The 20,448-nt window shown below is 44.4% G+C and overlaps 1 protein-coding gene across 4 annotated transcripts; it reads left to right on the top strand.

Moving 5' to 3' along the window:
- The first annotated feature begins 91 nt into the window (after nucleotides 1–91).
- On the top strand, nucleotides 92–20,230 carry LOC120898039 (UDP-N-acetylglucosamine--peptide N-acetylglucosaminyltransferase 110 kDa subunit). 4 transcript variants are annotated; one of them, XM_040303353.1, is made up of 8 exons: nucleotides 92–618; nucleotides 1,840–2,047; nucleotides 2,898–3,108; nucleotides 3,251–3,434; nucleotides 3,518–3,586; nucleotides 8,545–8,741; nucleotides 16,814–18,913; nucleotides 19,012–20,230. In XM_040303353.1, the coding sequence occupies exons 1-8, from the start codon at nucleotides 487–489 to the stop codon at nucleotides 19,274–19,276; spliced, it is 3,366 nt and encodes a 1,121-aa protein (XP_040159287.1). In that variant the 5' UTR covers nucleotides 92–486; the 3' UTR covers nucleotides 19,277–20,230. The 4 variants fall into 4 exon arrangements, with proteins under 4 accessions (XP_040159287.1, XP_040159288.1, XP_040159290.1 ...); XM_040303354.1 differs by lacking the exon at nucleotides 92–618 and adding an exon at nucleotides 1,388–1,657; XM_040303356.1 differs by lacking the exon at nucleotides 92–618 and adding an exon at nucleotides 1,388–1,654.
- Nucleotides 20,231–20,448: the final 218 nt, after the last annotated feature.

The following is a 20,448-nucleotide window of genomic DNA, read 5'->3' on the forward strand; positions in this document are numbered from 1 at the left end:
CATTTCGTATGTCGACTTCGGTTTCATCGACCACGAACTAGAGCGACCGCAATTGTTCGCCGGGCCAGTCGGCTACGTGCATGCATCAAGTGTTTTTCCTCCACTCCCGTGATTATCAACCAGGGCTGCGCGTAACGAGGTTGCTGTGGCAATAACGTTAGAAACCGTGCAAACAGATCGCCGTCTAGAGGAATCGATTTTCGGGTGAATTGCTAATCATTTTCAATCCTACCATCGGCCGAACCTAGACACGTTCTGTAGTAGTATTCACGATCTCGGACTAACTTCCGATTTTGCTAATTTAATCTAAATTCATATCGCGGCTTTCGCGAAGTAGCCAGACGGGCCCAAGTTAAGCTCTCTTTCATCGTGATAAGTGCAGTGACAGTGACAAAGCGATTCAGCGGTGCAGCGGCTTTGTTCATGTGAAAGCGTAGTAGAGTGTCTGTTGCAACACACCATCGCCGCGTGTCGTGGCAAGATACAATGTCCTCGGTGGAAAATGCAGAAAATGGCGTAGGAAAATACTCTTATCAGACGGTGTACTACATCATAACCAACAACAACAACAACAGCACCGAAGAAGGCGAATCGGATCAGGTGGAAAATTTGCACGCGGTAAGATACGGGATGAAAGGGAGAGAGAGAGACGGAGGGAAGAAGGGCATTAATGGGTCGTACGAGAAGTAAAGGGCAAACGCAACGCCAAAGAAGGGTACAGACCACCTCCTTTCGTCAGCACTGATTGGCCAATAAAATAATTGCCCACCGCCGCCCGTCCGCCGCAGCACCAGCCCCTGAATGTCCAAGGTGAAAGCGAACGTTTGCAGTTTTTTGCTTTGTTTGAAGGTCTTTTCGAAAATTATGTCTTAGTTTTTATTATTATTTTGTAAATATCTTGCAAAATAGATGGCCAATACCAATTGGCATAATTATCTTGCAATATTTAGAGTACAATATATGCACCAAACGGAAGGGGCATTGTCTGATGGGATGCTTTATAGTAAAAAAAAAAGAATGCACCCAAAAACCTTCTAGAAGGTTTTCCCCTTCGAAATCCCGATATGATGCGCACGATTGTGATGAAAAGTTCAATGCTCCGCTTTGATAGATGTAGGTGGAATGCTCAAGTGAGAACTATAAACGCACCGTACAAAAAAAAAGTTTCCACAGTTTCGCGTGCGCACACGACCCTTCAAAAAGAGGCTTGCGATGCCCAATGAGAAAGAAGGAGCGAGAGAGCGAGAGAGAGACCGAACCCAACAAGGTGTTCTAATGCGGCAACAGTGCGTGCATGCTAGAAAAAGAAACAGATACACACAATCAGTGTTAAAAGGTAGAGAAAAAAAGAGAGCGAGATAGAAAGAGAGCGCCGCTCGCTTTGGGATGGCAGCTGCGAGCACACGGGCAACAGCAGCAGCAGCAGCAAGCCACTGCTGACGATGTTAATTCTCAGAAAAGATGGCGATTAGTTGGTGTGCTTCGTGATTGAAATCGCTCGGCAATTATTAGCCTCAAAAAAGAGTAAAATAGCGGCGTGAGTGTGTGTGTTTATGTGTGCGATATTTGCAATATTGTTCCTAAGTCGCCATAGTGTCAAAATCAGTGCTGAAATCGAGAGGCTAAGGTGTTGTTGATCTGGCTCCCCTGGAGTGTGGTGTGTGGCACGTAGTTTATATAACAAATTGATACTAACGGCAAGCAAACGTGGTTTTGTATTTCCCATCTACCTTCTACGTTCCGTTTCACTTCCCTCGGTGCTGCTGCTACACAATGTGGTGATTGGCTGCGAACGGCGACTACCTTTTCATCCATCGGGCCTGCGGACATTACACACAGATTACTGCAGCGGTCGACAGTGAGCTAACGCGGAAGCGTCGGAGAATCGAGGCAATAAAGATGCAGGGACAAATTCCCGGTGCCGCTGCGGTGCAGGTCCAGGGTGGATCACCCCAAGCCGCAGCCCTAGCAGCACAACAGCAGCAGCAGCAGCAACAACAAAGCATTTCGGTAAAGATGGACCCAGCGAATCAGCTGTCCTCTGCTGGTAAGTACTGTGGGGATTTGGATTGGAACGCGCTTGCATCGTGCTGTCCGTTTTCGAGAAGATTCCAATTTGGTGTTTCATTGAACGTGTTTTAATCTTAGATAAAACAATGGCACATTTCGCGTTCGCGATAAGATAGATGTTGTACACAAAATCAATCGAATGTTTCTCCCTGCCATTGCTTTTATCAATGCGCAGGAGCTAAAGCTGTTAAAAGTAAACGCTTTTATCTAACACAAAAGCTTCGCTAATGTAAAAGGAATGTTTAAAAAGTATCTTTTAATATACCCTGTGTATGTGTGAGTGTGTGTGTGTGCCTCAAGGGCAGACCGCTGTCATACGACAACGCGCATATTGATTTTCCCACCATCATCCCGGTCACGCGCCTTCGGTGCGCTCTCTTACACGCTAACATTCGATGCTCTTTCTTTGCAAACATTGCTGCAGTTTTCTCGCTGCAACGTGACTACTCCCCGTACCTTAGCGATAGAGCAAACTATTACATGGCGCAGCGCGCGTCGACCGGGCCCGTGGCACGCCGCGTCTGTGTAGAATGGATCCGATGTAACGGGTCACGTTACGGCTTTCTGCCCCTGTGCCATTGTGTAGGAGCGAATTAAACTCGAACAAATGAAATAAAAATCATGGTAGCAAAATTTTTACTACTTCTATATCTACCCGGCGCGCCACCACCGCGCGACCATGGGCGGCAGAGAACAGAGTTGTTAAGTTTATTTTTGCAACTGCCGGCATCATGTGCTATTATTGGACTCACCAACAAAAAAAAACCAGCTTCACTAAACTTTGTCATCATTCTTTCTGTTCTTATCCCTACCCCTTCCACTTGCAGGGTTGTTGGAGCTGGCACACCGAGAATACCAGGCGGTCGATTACGACAACGCCGAACGGCACTGCATGCAGCTGTGGCGGCAGGAAAGCAACAACACGGGCGTACTGCTGCTACTGTCATCGATACACTTCCAGTGCAGACGGCTGGACAAATCAGCTCAATTCTCTACACTGGCCATCAAGCAGAACCCGCTGCTTGCCGAAGCGTACAGGTAATAACGACCTCTCGCGACCTCTCTCTCTGTCTCTCTAGTCTCCAGTGCGACTAGCCCCGTACCACATTTAGCTGCACCAACATTGTATGCATCGCGTAATTGTATTTTTCACCACCATGTTGTTCTGCCCTTCTTGCAGCAATCTGGGTAATGTTTATAAGGAGCGCGGACAGCTCCAGGAAGCCCTAGAAAACTACCGACATGCAGTGCGTCTGAAGCCCGATTTCATTGACGGGTACATCAACTTGGCCGCTGCATTAGTTGCCGCTCGTGACATGGAACAGGCAGTGCAAGCGTACGTCACCGCTCTGCAATACAACCCGGTTAGTTTGGAACCCAGAAACTGCTGTTGTTTTGTGTAGTGTATAATGTTAACTAACATTTCCCCGTCTGTTCTATCCGGTAGGATCTGTACTGCGTGAGAAGTGATTTGGGAAATCTACTGAAAGCACTGGGAAGGCTTGACGAAGCGAAGGTAAGTAAAGGCTCGTCCCATCAAGAAAGGTCGTCATTATCACTATTCATTTTTCGTGTCATTGATTGTGTTGTGGCGGTCGTTGTGTAAAGTCTCCAAGGCAGAAGATGTGTGTAATTCAAAAAAAAAAAAAATGGCAAAAAATCACTTGCCAATTAGTATGCATCCGTTTGATGCCATGTTGTTTTGAGTGTCAACGGTAAATTCTATGATTCTAAAATTCAGTACAAAAATTACAATATTGACAATGTACAAAACCAAGCAAATTTAAAATGAGAATAATGGCTAGCACGTTCAAAAAATAGGTGCATCCTTGCATATTAAAATTATCTAAACAAATGAATCTCGTCATGCAGATTAATGCACAACTACCGCCACAGTTCATCCTTTATGTTTTTGATCCATTTCTCTCTCGAAAAAAAGAAGAAGAAACCATTCAAAACATCATTCAAATCGCGTTAGGCTCACTACAAATCTGATATGTTGTGTTTACTACGGGAGGAGGGGGCCGTAAATGGATGGTGCTGGGGGGGGGGGGGGGGGGGTTGCGGGAAGATGGTACTCATGGAAAACCAACTCTGATTGATCGTGTACGATTCTTGCCCAAAACTATTTCAGCACGAGATGCCACACACGCATAACTTTAGTTTATTATATTGCATGACGTGAGCGTTTCCATCAGGCAGATGATGATGATGATGGATTGACAAAACCACTGTCGACGGCGAACGAACAAGTCTCGACAGGAGGGCGAAGGAATGCGATTGATTGAAACGCTCGCTTGCATTATTTTCTATTATATCGTATCACAAATCGTGGATCCAGCCGATCGCAGTTATTGATCGTCCAGAAATGGTTCGGCAGCAAATGAAAAAAAAAAAAAGATAACTGTGCGTGTGTAGTAGCTGTGTCGCAGAGCAGTCACAACAACCATGGGAAACAGACTTCAAAATGATAAGATAATAAATTAGTCTTCTTCCGGATCACTGATCGCGGCAGGTAACGTAATATGTTGGACGCTATACGGGACAAGAACTGCTATGGGATTCGCATGATAACGCGCTAATCACGTTCTGGTGGAAATATCTGCGTCTGCGGCTCGATTGATGGACTCAAGCACCTATTTCCAACTAGCATTCAATTTCTGGGTCGTTCTTGTCTTATTAGTTCTGAACATGATTATAGACTTATTGTAGCATAAGTTGTTTTAGGATTAATCTTCGATGGCTGTAACAGATTGCTATTTGTAGAAACAACTTGTTTATGTTCGTGGTCTCAAGGCATTGACTACAAATTGTATGATTCCTTCCAGCATCCGATGCCTGTCAACGAAATTTAAAATTATTATTCAATACGTAGCCTTCTTATTTTGCAACAGGAATTTGCTCCAGAAAATATTTTTTTCAAATCGCTTATACTAGTTTTATAATATTAGAAATACTGTGAATCCACACGCCGTTTGTAACGTCCATCCCTTACCGGTATCCAGTCGAACGCGCTCAACAACGTACCCCGTCTGCTGCTGTGCCAACGTTTCCCGATCCCTCATGAATGGAAAACTTGTTGCTGCTATTAAACTCTTATTACTCTTTTTTTGCTATACACTCTCTCTATACCTTTTTTCTATTGTTACCTTTCAATGACAATCCACGCATCCCTTTTCGTAAAATTTGTTTTTAATCAAATTCTTTGTTGTAAAAAATACATTTTTTCTTCTCTAACTTCTAATTACGGCATTGGTATTTTACGAAAAACATTGTGGATTGTGATTGGAAGCGGTAGGATATATATTTGTGTTGAAAAACCATATCAACAAACAGCTACTTAGGCTTAAGAAAATGTTTCAGTTACATGTGGCGCCCGTTTTCCCTCGGCTCGGCGACGAAGATGCAGCAATTGTGGAGCAGAATTGAAAAGAAAGGATAAGCAGAGCAGCGTGCATCCTGTTTGACAGATTTTCTCTGAATATATTTTACTGATATGCACATTATTTTATTTACTGTATATTATATTTGTCCTCTCTTTTTATACTATATTTACTTATAATAGGAGGCTAAAACAAAATGGTCACACTTTTTCGAATAAGCTTGTTATGAAGTTGTTTTTCTTATGTGAATGTTAAAATATCAGGTGTGACCAGTTGTTTTAGGCTTCTTAAACTCTGGAAAATGAATCGATTGTTTCGAGTTGTTTGACATTGCCGTTTCCAGCTATTCACAATCTATTTATTTTCCTTAGTGATTTGTTTTGAATTCAATTGATCTATATGATACATGATGATTTCATTATCTTTGTATACTAAATGAATTTTTGCTTTTAGATGTTAATGGTACAATTAAGATGTTTCAGCCTTACAGTAAATTTCAGCGATTCCTGTAATTTCAGCATTTGATTGACTATATTTTACATAACATAAAAGATCATTTTTCTCAGGTCCAGAAGCGGCGATAAACATGCAATGCATAAACTCTAAAATGGCGGGCAAAATGGTTTAGATAAAAATCATTTTAATCTATCATACGGCGATCAGGTTTTGGCGGGATCAGTATGTAGTGCCGATCGAAATGCAAAATGATGGAAAGCTGGAGGCGAATGAACAGAAATTAGGTTTGACAAATGACAAATGGATAAAATATCTACTTTCGTTATGATAAATAGAGAGAGAGAGAGAGGGAATTGTGAGGGTTAATTCCATAACTTTCCGAGTAGTTCAGTTTATCCCATTGTAATATATCTTAGGAAAGATGGCAGTCGCTTGTTTCGAACGGTTGTGTACAAACCATACCAAATGTTGTATGCATGGCGGTAATCAATACATCTCTTTGTTATGAAAAAAATAAGTTCATTCAGACCTCGATCTTCTGTTTCGCGAGTGTCTTTATTTGTTTCGAGATAAACGGGATCATTCAACAACTTTTCCGCAATGAATTGACTAGTGTAAGATAGTCTAGCTCTACTGTGGTTTGGTAATAACAAGATCACATTGCAACATTTCCATAACAAGGGCAATAACAAAGTATTAGCGCTTTTATATTGTAAGACCTAATATAAGTATCTTACGATGGTTTGTTCCCACGAATAGTTGAGGTATAACATGAAATACCACTGAATACCCGAAACGAAATGTCTAATAACAATTTCAAAGTGGTCTAAATTGTAATTGTATTCATTTTAGTATATTGTAAAATCGATTTAGATTATTTTTTTTCCAATTCTCAATATTTTATTAGAATCTCCCAGCTTATTTCATAAAACTTTGATTAACATCGTTCATTTCTATTTATTATATGTTCATTTTTTATACAAAGAAGAAATCATCATGCATTTTTTAATGGTAAATTCAATTTTCAGAGAAAATCTGTCAAACATTGTTTTATGAACTGTTTTGTTACTGCAGTAACTGTTGTTGTTTCGATTATCTCTGCATATTCATTCTTTTCATTGCCTCACCACCTATTATAATATGAACTGCAAAATGTTTTAAATCTTCGCTCGCCATGCTGATGAAACTAGCTGCACAACAACTCCTCTCCTCCATCGTTAGCTATTCAAAACCGCCGTCCGTCCCTGTTATTACAATGCCCTCGGATACATTTTAGCCGTGCTTGCAACCGAGTGGCGGAAACAAAACGAGGAAATGTATAGAAAACGCATACAACGAAACAAACATATTTTCTTAAGCATATTGTAGCTGTTGAAACGGTTTTTTTTTTTTTAAACTATATATCCTGCCGGTATAACAACCGCGCGCAACCTCGGCATACAAGATTTCCATTTACTTTTCTTTACATAATTTGCTACCCTGAGCGCATCGTGTACCTTTAGTGAGAAGGGAACTTGTCGTGTGCCACATGCATACGTGCTCTTCTCCTAGCGTTGCATTTGCAGGTAGCAACGATGGCACAGCAACGGAGACGTCGTCACATTGTACATTAAAATTTGAACCTCGCCCAAATCCCTTCAGGTGCATTTCATTATGTTTGGTGGTCTTCTGGTGGGGCTGTAGATTCGTGGCTCGTGTTTTGGGGGGTAAACTTTTGACAGCGCCACGACGACAAACGAAGGGAAACGATACGTGCGTGCGTGTGGATTTGCACTGGAAGGAATCTGAATCCGTTACACGCTTCGATGAAGAAAAGTAAATCTACACAGGCGCCGGATCGCATTGTACGCACCAATAAGGGGAAACGTGGCTACAAACGAATAGAATGAGAGCTAGAAAGTGGTAGATTGCAGCACGACACAAAACAATTGCGATTTTAGAACAAGTGCTTTAATAATATTCTAGTTTATAATTTAGATGTGTGTGTATGTATTCCAATGACTTTCTTTCTCTCACTCTAGCCGTTTGCACAGATCACAAGTTTTCTGTTTTACTTTTTTTTGTCATACATTTTCTGTTACTTTCGAATTTTTCATTGAAAACATACAGTCTCTCTATTCACCATTACTAGTAATTCCATTATGATTTGTTCATTGCAAATAGTATTTAAAAAAACCCGCTAAGATCGCACACCAACCATACTTTGGTACATTTTCATGAGCAAGAACAAAAAAAATAGGAAGAAGAGTTGTGGATTGCAATCCATGAATCGTTTCAATACACAAAAATCAATGTTCTTTAGGACGGCAGCCATCGCACGAAGAGTACTAATGTATTTTCTGTATCTTTTTTTCTTTTTCTCTCATTCTTTTTCGGTATTCTCTCTGTCTATTGTGTTTGTTTCAAATTGACGAAAACAAAAACCGTACACATCATCGTTCCGTTCATTTGCTTTCCGATCTACGTCTACATGTAAACTCGCAACGTTTGCTACGAATACCACAAAACCAACCGTACCGAAAACTCTCTATCTCCCCTTGCACCACCACATGCATTCCGCGTGCTTGCCGTGCTGGCTGTGGTGTGTTGTTGTGTTTACTGCTTACTACGTGTTGTTGCTGCGTTTGTATGCTAGGCATGCTATCTAAAAGCCATCGAAACTCGACCAGACTTTGCGGTGGCCTGGAGCAATCTTGGCTGCGTCTTCAATGCGCAGGGTGAGATATGGCTGGCGATACATCATTTCGAGAAGGCGGTTGCACTCGACCCGAACTTCCTCGATGCGTACATCAATCTTGGCAACGTGCTGAAGGAAGCCCGCATCTTCGACAGGTGAGTGTTGTGCTTAGTATAAGTATGGGAGCGGGGAGAGAAGAGCGAATTATATCATAATTATGTTATGGGGTATCGTAAATGGATCACATGCTTCTATATCGCACCACCGTGCTACTTCAATTCAGAACGATCCGATATTCTGTGAAGGGGATTTCTATCGCGACTACCTTGAAGGGAACATTCCCTTTGAGCTTAACGAAACGTATACGCTCCGTTTCCAATGGGACGCACAATGTGTGTCAGTGTGTAGTTTTTAAAAATAAAACTCCCAACAGCTGTGCTTCCGCAAACTTCCTTCTGCTTGCGAACCGCGTTCTCTGTTCATAATGTGTGTGAGAGTTTTAATTGCAAGGACATACACACGATCCGCTTTGATGGTGGTTGAACGGTACTAATGAATCCATCACTAGTGAGAGAAGATATCTAGCTCGACCTACGGCTCCTACTCTTTTGAGAGTTTGTGGGACATTCTTAAATTAGACCACACAAGGGAGGAGCATGATATTTCTTTTTTGTTTGCCCTTTTGATAGATTAAGCAGAGAAGCGTATAATCTTTTCGGGCATGTCAACATTAGCCCTCGAGACATTGTTCTTTCATTCGTAGCGAGTCCTTTCCGATCCAGCGAGTAGGATGTGATATGTGTGCATGTACTATGACAATGTTGCTGGAGTGCCCTATCGAGGTTTTATGCCCGAATGGAGCATGAAAACGCACATCGGTTTAGAATGCGGCCGCTACACAATCGAATCGATGCTGATACATTTTTTATATTGCTTTATCTAAGCGAGACGATACGAAGGGCAATGGATGGAACCATGTTGAATGATGATGCTAGTCCTTTCTTTCGAAGACTGGTGACACCAGTTTCACCGGACAAACATTTGTCACACGTTCGACCTTCAGCTGGATGTAATGATGATTTTATTGCATGCCTATTGTGCTCGGTGAGTTATTATCCTTCATGTCTACCGATGCATAATTTAGTTAGCGACGTGTACGCGATTGCTGTTTCTGGTCGATGAGTTTAGCCGGCGGTCGTTTTTGATTGCGTTGGAAGTTTGATGCAAAAAGAAAAATACACAGTATAAAGTGCTAAGACTAAGTATAAAGTATAAAGTATACAGTGCTAACTAATCAAAAAAATCCTCATAAAACGTGCAGTATTGGCAAAAATCCTGAAACAAAACGTCACACCCACCGACGTTGCGAATAAGCAAAGGCTTTATTTTTGCTTACACGCTTCACTAATGTTTCAACCATCCACGGCAATGAAAGGATGAAGGAACACAGTGTATCAACACTAAATGGCACCGCGATATGGATGGATGCGAAAAAGGAAAAGCCACTGTACCGGATACTAGCATCCCCATCCTATGGCCCTATCCCATCTTCACTTGGCCCCGGAAAAGCCAATCCATAGCACACCGGGATCTGTTTAGCATAACAAAAAAAAAAAATCCCAACGCAACCTGCTGGGACAGACGCAAATCTATTACGCTTCCGCGAATCGGTTCAACTTCACCGTTCAAGTGCCCATTCGCACCGACATCGCACCGGCATGGCAGAAGTTGGCAAATGTCTATGATGGTTATATTCGTTCCGATGGGTTCTAAAGAGGGAGGAGCACAAGAAGTCCTTCCATAGGCAGCAGCGTGCTGCTCTGGGGTCGTCAACATTGTGCTTTTCCGCGGATGTGGCTGAGGCACGACGTTCTTGTCGTTCATTTGCTCAAGCACCGTGGCTGCTTTTACCCATACATCATGGGTACTAAATGGCGGAACAGCAGACGCTGCTACTCCCCGCTGCTCTGAACTGCATTCAATTTTTATTTTATGTCCCGCTGATTTTCCGTACTCGTAGCGCGCTTCGCTAAGTGCGTCGCTATTTAGAGTTGCGCGCGAGTTGGTAGGGGTTTTTGGGGGATGGAAAAGTATTATGCGCTGGTTCGAGATGTCCTACGAGCGGGTTTTAAAAGTAGGAGAAAGCAGGTGGCAGCATGCAATACTAGAGAGAGGCGGCCGGCATGAACCTGTGGGAGTATAATATAGAACGCAACCCTTCGTCTAGCTTGTGTACCGTGGCAAAAGTACAAGAGAGAGTGAAAAAGAGAGAGAGAGAAGAGCGGCACGCCACAACGATAGCATCGTTTTGGGTATGGATAATGGTTTGTGAGAGAAAAGCGTGTCCTTTTCCGAAAGGGACTCCGCAGTCGTCTGTGCGAATCCACCTGTAAGCCCCGTGTGTAACGTGTATATCGCTCAGTGTCGATTCGGTTGACAACGGAAACGGTTGCGTTTATCGCGTGCGAAGCATTTGTGTTGTCAGTGTTTCATTTCAATGAAGATCACTAATCATCGTTTATTTTTTCGTCGTTTCGTGTGATTGTGATAGATTAAATTTGAATCGGGAGTGTTTAGGTTGAAGCGTAATTTCAAAATAATCGCTTTGGAATTATGAAACGAAAGAGTAAAGGGGAAGATAGATTTCCAACCATTAGCATTAGGGAAAGGAAAACACATTCCGTGTTATACTGTCGGATTCAAAAGCGCTGAAACGGTTGCGTTGTCGATGAAGTAATTAATATTTACTTAAAACATCCGCTTACCAGTCAGTGGCTCAAGGGGAGCAAGCGAGCGAGTGCAAACATTAGGAAAGCTGTTTTGAAAGTTTGGTAGGATACGAATGCGTGTAGAGTGCGGGACTAGTAGTGCAAATACTAAATACGTGTATTGCTGCTGTACCGTGTTTTCAGTAGAAACACGTAGCACACGTTTCATTTTCATACAATTTGATTTCATACAATACAATATTTCAATACAATATAGTTCGATGGAGAAGCAATTTTATGTGAAATAGTATGATGGTGTACGAAATACACACACATCAGTGGCATTAGTGTGGAGTGCGGTTTAGTAACTCATATGAAAGGCATGGCAAGACGAATTTTATGACTTCCTAAAAATAGTGAATTACAATTTTCATTTACTGCTCCCTTTGGTACAAACAACACCCGGTGAAACGTACTCGCCGGTGGTAATAAAAAGTGCGCCACCTCTTCTTCGTCGAGAAACGCTTGCCAATCAATTAATTATGATTTTGACACAATTTTCCACACACCAACCACCACCACGTTTTCTGTAACGGAAATGTTCTAATTTTAAAATTCAACTGCATTGCTGATTGGCCGATGTATTTTTCTAACCCTGGCAGAGTACGTACCGGAATGGTCGCACTGCAAGAGACAGAAAGGGTGTGTGTAGTACCGTTTCGTTGTTCGGGTTGCACGTACTAATGATTTTGATTGCATCAAGAAAATTGAATCCGGCCATAGATGATGGTTGTGTTGCACACAGTGAGCAAACGGCAACTGTCTAATTTTACACTCTTATGACAAGATGTGTAATGATTGCTGATTTTGAATCGTTGGCACACTATCGTACAGTTTTTCGCCAATTTCGTCAAGAGGATATGATTCATGCATTTAAAAAATGATTCACTAACGACTATTTATTCGGCAGAATTGAAGGAACAAATTTATTCATAATTTTATCCCTTACCCATGGTGTTTCCTGAATGCTTATTGAAGCTTGAATTTAAAATCATTTGGCCTGGAAATTATCGGTCCTGACGCCATACATACGCTATCTCTTGCGCTCCCGCCGCTCGTGGAAGATAAAGATTGATGCAAAATTCGGACGTCGCCGTAACGAAAGCGATAGGACAATAGAGTCCCTATATTGTACCATCTAATTGGATCATCATCATCATCAGAAGGCAACGCAGATGTGTTTGCGTTGGCAAATTTAATTGCAGGACGACTAGGGATAGATGCTTCTTCCTCTCCGTTTCGAACACAAGCGACATGGTGCTAGAAAAAGCAGGAAAAGCAACGAACACAACTAGGGACAGAAGTGATCTGGAAGGGAAAGGTCTTGACAAACTTCTCGACTATGACCCCCTGATGACATTTAATTTGTCGATAGAAAGAAAGTGGAGAAGAGATGCGTAAAAGATGGCATATTACTATTACAACACGAGGAAAAGAAAAGGAACCGATGATGATGTTGGAGCACTGGCTCTAAGGGACAGTATCCCCTATCTTATTCTAGCATTCCATTTCAAGAGCAGGTTGTGAACAAGTTTACTTTTCAATCAGTGCCAAGTTGTGCAGGAAATTAGAACTCTTGAATGTGCGAAACGAACCGTTTTATTTGCCTGCTGTGCCTAGCACCCACCGTTCATCCGCAGAGGTTGTGGATGTGCGAAAGGACAAAAAGGACAGTTGGTTTGTTTGCGTCCGTTTTCCCTTTGTGTGTGTGTGTGTTTGACTGTCTCCTGGGAAATGATGTTGCGGTCACACGATATTCACTTTGACATTTTGCGTGAGGTGTGGTGTACTTTATTGTGTTTGCTGCCATGTCCTATTTTAATACTATAAACCACCTGGACATATGTGTGCACACAGCAAAAAGTGCCCGCGCAACTACGCGAACACACGGCAAGTGTGGATATGATGCCAGGTGTTCTGAGCACGGTTGCCAAATCGTCCGGCCAACAAGCTAAACCATGTCAACAAGATTCTTTGCCTGCCATGAGACTATACCCCCACCCTCGAAAGCCATAAAGATCAAACGGTGGCAGTAGCACATCATCACACACTCCCACTATATAAACTCGATGCCAATTTTGTGGGTGGTTCAAACGAACTGTTAAATTGTTCTAATTTGCGTGTAAATTCTAGTTCCCATTCGTGTGTGTGTGTTGCATATTGTCAGGACAAAATCTAACGAGCGTGACAACAGCAGCAGCGCAAGGCTAACGGAATAATTAATAGTGAAAGAGAGAACCTGGGTTATTGGGATAGGAGTGAAACGAAGGAACGAATTGACCCGGTTCTAGTTGTGGGCAGTGCACCCACTCTGTGCCAAATTATCTACAGAGTTAACAATGTGTGCTTGTCAATGAGGAGGAGGGCAGCATAGAATTCGGTTTGTCGTGCCAAGCAGAAAACCTTCGTCTACAAACTACTCACCTCACCCGTTCGGAAGCGCAGTGCAGCGATGGATTATCAGTGCATTGTAATTTACACCATTGTGCGTATAACGCCGTACCATCCGTACAACTCGCTGTCGGAGCTGAAGGCGAGCCAGGAAGGCTGTTTGGATTGGATTAAGTTCTACATCAAAAGGTTAGCCGGAAAGAACACACCACCCGTGGGGCTAAGAGAACGGGGGGGGGAGTCAGTAGCAAACCACTCAGCCTACGCACCCGAGCATATGACGATGATGATGGGTAATGGCTGTGTGTGTGTATGTTGAAACAAGAGAAGCTTTTATTGCTGCTAGCTAGCAAAACATAAGCTGATCCGATGAGGGTACGAGGCTGTAATAGAAGCGTGGGATAAGCCTTTTATGCACAAGGATGATAAGATGAGCGTGTTTTTGAGCGAATGGGTTTGAGAGCATTAATAAGCTAATAATATTTTGCCCATCGAATTTTAACTCCTTCCACTTTTGAGCTTCCATATCGAGTGAATTATAGGATTATTCTTGCAATCACGTACCAATATATTGTAAGGTTTAGCAATCGAAAAGAGCATTTCAGAGAGTTCCAAAAATACTTAGCTCTTGTTATTATCAACAATAATAATTCTTCTATTGGCATTGTCATTCCTCTATTTGGCCGTAAACGTCCTTCGCGGACATGTCGGCGGCCTTTGCAGGTCTTCAAGACATAATTCGTTACCAAGCAGCCGAATAGTCAAATCCTTGCTACGGGGGAATAGTCCATTCTAGGCTTGAACCCATGACAGGCATGTTATTGAATCGTCCGAGTTGACGGCTGAACCACGGGACTGTCTCTGACATTATCATTACTTTGTCCTAATGGCTATTTTCCTTCCTGTACATCCATCCAATCCTGCCCATACTCGGATTTCAAGTATATTTATTTGCATTAATTTGCATCTCCATTTTATTCGCCCGCAACGACATTAAACATTCTATTTTTGTTTTCTATCCCCATTTGAGACCATGGTTTATGATACTTTCGGTATAAAATGGAAAACTGGCAGGCTATGATAATCTTGTGCCTTTGCCAGTTCTCGTCCCCATTTTGATTTTGTATCACATACACAATGCCGAGTTTTCGCAGTTCAACGATGATGCTGATGCACTTGAGAAAGGGAGAAGGGAAGTTTAAGAATGCCATTTTTGTTTGCTCTAGCTTTTTGTGCGTTGGTATGGTATGTCGCTTTTGTCTTTGTCGTTTTATACTCGAAATATTCTTACACATAATAGTCACGCACAAAACATATCTGAAGACTCCTCAGTAGCTCGGTACGCATTGTTTCGGGTTCGAGGAAGCAGTCACGTATCTTAGCTATTCACAAGGCTCAAGGTATGGAATGGAATTCAATCGGGGGACTTATTTTCCTGCCGTACCAGGAGAAAAAGTCAGAGTCAGAAAAGATGAAGTACTGTCGCTTCCAAGCGCCAAAAAGATGTATGCTATGCATGTATGTTGTTTGTTAATGTGTATGATCTGGAATACTGTTTCAACTTATTATTCCAGCAGCATTTCAGTAGCCCTCGGGCCCTTCAAGTCTTTGAATGAACTTCATATTATCGTTAAAAATAACCATTAGACAGACAGCAGTGTTTGCGAATTCCGCATTAAGCACAGGATATGATTTACATGTTTAAATTAGTTTCTTAGTAAAGGATCTAAAATTTCTCCAATCACAAGTTTGTTACAAATCACTCAGCGTTTTAAAAAGCAATTTGGCGCATAAAACAGCTATTTGCTGAACTTGTTTTCCGAAGCTCCCAGCTACGCCGTTTACACAATTTAAGCTAGCATCATTATTTACAGTTTAATGAGTTTTTGGAATTCTTTTTGCTACAGTTGCCTTTGGTGCGAATCAAATCGTCCCACCGACGCGGTATTTGTGGGTGTGTGTGTGTGTGTGTGTGTGTTTCACTCTACTAGACCTGTTGCCGCCGTCGCTTCATCATCACCACTCCCCGGCCCTTGTCAGAAAGATGCAGATCGAAGTCGGGACGCGCTTGCTAAAAATAATCTTGTTGATGTAATGGAATTTATTAAACTTCCTGTCGCCCACCCGACACGGGGAACATGCCTAATGAAGGAGGAAGGGAGAGGGATGGGTAAAGAAAGCACCGGTTGATCCATATCGACCCATCCAATCGCCAAGGTAGAGAAAGGATAGGAGGATACGAACAACGTGTATCCGTTCGATCCGTCTGTCGGTCGACCGAGGGAAGCTTTGGAGCCGCGCACGCTGGCTGGTACGAGAATGGCAGAAATTGAAAACTGATTCTTAGCATTTGAAACTCGTTGCTTCACCGCCAACAACCAAGCTGGTCCTAACTCCGGCAGCACCTCCCCGCACTGGTTGAGTATGGTGGCGTTGGCCTGGCTAGCACATAATCCTCCCAATCCTGTTACAACGGGGAGAGCGTTTGGCGAAAGCCGTTTTCAATTTATTCCACTTTTATGTTCCGCTCAATTGCGGAACTTGGGACAAGAGCAATCAGCGAGAAAGAGAGAGGGAGAAGCAACCTTTTGTGTGGGGCGGGTATACCGGAACGAAGGAGCACCCCAAACCTCATCAAGCCCTTTTTTCGGGCGCAAGCTTCAAATTGAAATGAACGAAATGTGGGTGTTGTTACCTCGTGGTGACATTTTTGAAGAGCCCTTTTACTTTCTAGCTACCATTTACGAGGTGACTAGGCCGGACAAGGATGTATGGAGGCGGTAGGGGATCTTTTTAGAGAGGTTTCGGCTTTTGCGGGTGTAGAGGCTTTTGTGTCAACCGAACGTGATTGTTGCGTTAAAAGCAATCCCAGATAAATTGGGCACGCTCCCCCGGCTTGCGAGACCCATTTTTTTTTTTGGGAGAAATTATTCAACGATGCAAATTAAGCATGAAATAGAGAGATAAGAGTAAAGGGTTGCTTCAAATATTTGGAATATTTTACTCGAGTGTTTTGAATAGCTCCTTTGAAACTGTGTAGCAGCTAAAGTATTTATTTTTATTTCCAGAGCTGTCGCTGCGTATCTACGAGCGCTTAATCTGTCGCCCAACAATGCCGTTGTGCACGGCAATCTCGCTTGCGTGTACTACGAGCAGGGACTCATCGATCTGGCGATCGATACGTACCGCCGTGCGATCGACCTGCAGCACAACTTCCCCGACGCGTACTGCAACCTCGCGAACGCGCTCAAGGAAAAGGGCCAGGTGAAGGAGGCGGAAGAAAGCTACAACATTGCGCTGCGCCTCTGCCCGAACCATGCCGATTCGCTCAACAATCTGGCCAACATCAAGCGCGAGCAGGGCTACATCGAGGAGGCGACGCGCCTGTACCTCAAGGCACTGGAGGTATTTCCCGAGTTTGCGGCCGCGCACTCGAACCTGGCCTCGGTGCTGCAGCAGCAGGGCAAGCTGAATGAGGCGCTGCTGCACTACAAGGAAGCGATCCGCATCCAGCCCACGTTCGCCGACGCGTACTCCAACATGGGCAACACGCTGAAGGAGATGCAGGATGTGGCCGGTGCGCTGCAGTGCTACACCCGCGCCATCCAGATCAATCCGGCATTCGCGGACGCGCACAGCAATCTGGCGAGCATTCACAAGGACTCGGGCAACATCCCGGAGGCGATCCAGTCGTACCGGACGGCGCTGAAGCTGAAGCCGGACTTCCCGGACGCGTACTGCAACCTGGCGCACTGTTTGCAGATCGTGTGCGATTGGACCGATTACGAGGCGCGCATGAAGAAGCTGGTGGCGATCGTGGCCGATCAGCTCGACAAGAACCGGCTACCGTCGGTCCATCCGCACCACTCGATGCTGTACCCGTTGTCGCACGAGTTCCGCAAGACGATCGCGGCACGGCACGCGAACCTGTGCCTGGAAAAGATTAACGTGCTGCACAAGCCGCCATACAAGTTTGGCCGCGAGCTGAGCGGCCGGTTGCGCATCGGGTACGTGAGCAGCGATTTCGGCAACCATCCGACGTCCCATCTGATGCAGTCCATTCCCGGTCTGCACGACCGCAACCGCGTGGAGATCTTCTGCTACGCGCTCAGCCCCGACGATGGTACAACATTCCGTGGCAAGATAAGCCGTGAGGCGGAGCACTTTATCGATCTGTCGCAGACGCCCTGCAACGGGAAGGCGGCCGACCGCATCCATGCCGACGGCATACACATCCTGGTGAACATGAACGGCTACACGAAGGGAGCGCGCAACGAAATCTTTGCCCTGCGACCCGCACCGGTGCAGGTGATGTGGCTCGGCTATCCGGGCACTAGCGGCGCCTCGTTCATGGATTACATTGTTACGGATGCGGTCACATCGCCACTGTCGCTGGAGTCACAGTACAGCGAGAAGCTGGCGTACATGCCGCACACCTACTTCATCGGTGACCATCGGCAGATGTTCCCGCACCTGAAGGAGCGGGTGATCGTGAGCAACAAAACGAACAACTCGCTCGCTGACAACGTGGCCGTAATCAATGCGACCGATCTTTCCCCGCTGGTAGAAAGCACCGACGTGAAGACGGTGCGGGAGGTCGTGCTCGCGAACAAGCCAGTCGAGATCCAGCACAAGGTGGCCGAGCTGCCAACGACTACGCCGATCGAGACGATGATCGCCTCCGGCCAGGTGCAAACTTCGCTGAACGGTGTGGTGGTACAGAACGGGCTAGCGACGACCCAGACGAACAACAAAGCGGCCACCGGGGAGGAAGTGCCGCAGAACATTGTCGTCACGACGAGACAGCAGTACGGCCTGCCGGACGACGCGATCGTGTACTGCAACTTCAACCAGCTGTACAAGATCGATCCACTGACGCTGCAGTCCTGGGTGACGATTTTGAAGCACGTGCCCAACTCGGTGCTGTGGCTGCTTCGCTTCCCGGCCGTCGGTGAGGCCAACATTCAGGCCACCGCCCAGCAGATGGGCATCCCGGCCGGGCGCATCATCTTCTCGAACGTGGCCGCCAAGGAGGAGCACGTGCGACGGGGTCAGCTGGCGGACGTCTGCTTGGATACGCCGCTCTGCAACGGACACACCACCTCGATGGATGTGCTCTGGACCGGAACGCCGGTCGTAACGCTGCCGGCAGAAACGCTAGCGTCCAGGTAAGAGACAGAGAGAGCCAAAAAGCACATTCGATAAGGTTTTGTTGTACGTTTTACTTATACGACCCGTTTCGTTCGCTCTTCTTCTCTCCCCGCAGAGTTGCTGCATCGCAGCTGGCAACGCTGGGCTGCCCGGAACTGATCGCCAAATCACGGCAAGAGTATCAGGACATCGCGATCAAACTCGGTACCGACCGGGAGTACCTAAAGGCGATGCGTGCCAAGGTGTGGGTAGCCCGCTGCGAAAGTCCCCTGTTCGACTGCAAGCAGTACGCGCAGGGACTGGAAATGCTGTTCTACAAGATGTGGGAACGGTTTGCGCGCGGCGAACGACCCGATCACATTTCCGCGAAGGACAAGTAAATTCGCTGGCGTAGTAGTTGGGTAGAGGAAGTCCTTCACTTGGGTGAACTATGAGGATTTCCTCTTCCATCTTGGAGCGTAATTTTGAAGCATTTTCACTCTCTTCGATGTGAAAGGTTGAAAACAGACAGAGTTGTGGTGTATTTCAGTTTGAGAATGAGTGTTAGAAGCTAGCTGGAATGGATTTTGTTGTTTATTTTTTAAGATTTTCCTACTTTAGGGATGGGTGGGTTTGTGGGAGCTGCTGCTATGACAGGCTTTATTTTCCTTTCTTCTAATTTTCCAACATATATCGGTATGATTGATTTTCTGAACACGGGATACATAATGGCAACATATTTTATTAGGAAGACATGAAAAGAACAAGAAAAGCAACAATAATATTACACTTTCCAAAATGATTCAAACACATGCGCGAACGCACGCCAGGATTGTCGAAGCTCTGTTACTTAAATTGTAGAGAGAAAGGTAGCACGAATTACTTATTTTTCATACGTTTGGTGTTACCACCCAATCGACAGGTGTTAATTTCGTGCAGCAAGCAAGCATTGTACATAGCAAAATGACAAAGTTTTGAGATAATCTAATTAGTAGCGCGCTGTTTTGATTCCCTACGCGGGTTTTACACATACGCAACACAGTTTTTGCTGATATGTCCTAGGAAATGGTTCGCACCCTCGGAGCGGCATATCCGGTAGCGCTAACGTTTTCCTCCAACACGAAGAGGATCCATCAGTTTTCATCCATATTTACCCTGGGTCCTCTTCGAAAGTTGTACATAATTGCAGCTGTCGGCACCGCACAGACGGGCCGGTAGCAATTAGTTGTAATTTTTACGCGTAAGAAACAGTCGAATTATATTCTATCGACTCATCTGCGATCTACTAGATAAGAATTTTGAAATGAATGTTACAATTAAAGCAAAAAAATGGTTTACAATTACTTTAAACAGAAGAAATGTGTGTATTATTATGTTGAGAATCTTGCAATAAATCCGAAATGTGGGAGCTATAATTGGAAAATAGTTTGAGAACCACGAAGAAACCACATGAGCCAAGGAAATAAAACATATTTACTCAATAATTCGAAGCTAAGTGACTGATGGCCCATCGTACAGTCGTCAACTTGCACGACTTAACGACATGTCCTTTGTGGTTTCAAGCCTTGTTTGG

The sequence above is a fragment of the Anopheles arabiensis genome, chromosome 2 (genome assembly GCF_016920715.1).
Source record: "Anopheles arabiensis isolate DONGOLA chromosome 2, AaraD3, whole genome shotgun sequence".
Taxonomy (NCBI): domain Eukaryota; kingdom Metazoa; phylum Arthropoda; class Insecta; order Diptera; family Culicidae; genus Anopheles; species Anopheles arabiensis.

What these genes read in the sequence shown, in the direction of transcription:
- LOC120898039 (XM_040303353.1), top strand. Translation starts at nt 487, where the DNA reads ATGTCCTCGGTGGAAAATGCAGAAAATGGCGTAGGAAAATACTCTTAT. An exon ending in CTGCTTGCCGAAGCGTACAG is followed by an intron (nt 3,109 to 3,250) that starts GTAATAACGACC and finishes CCCTTCTTGCAG; the next exon opens with CAATCTGGGTAATGTTTATA. An exon ending in CCGCTCTGCAATACAACCCG is followed by an intron (nt 3,435 to 3,517) that starts GTTAGTTTGGAA and finishes TCTATCCGGTAG; the next exon opens with GATCTGTACTGCGTGAGAAG.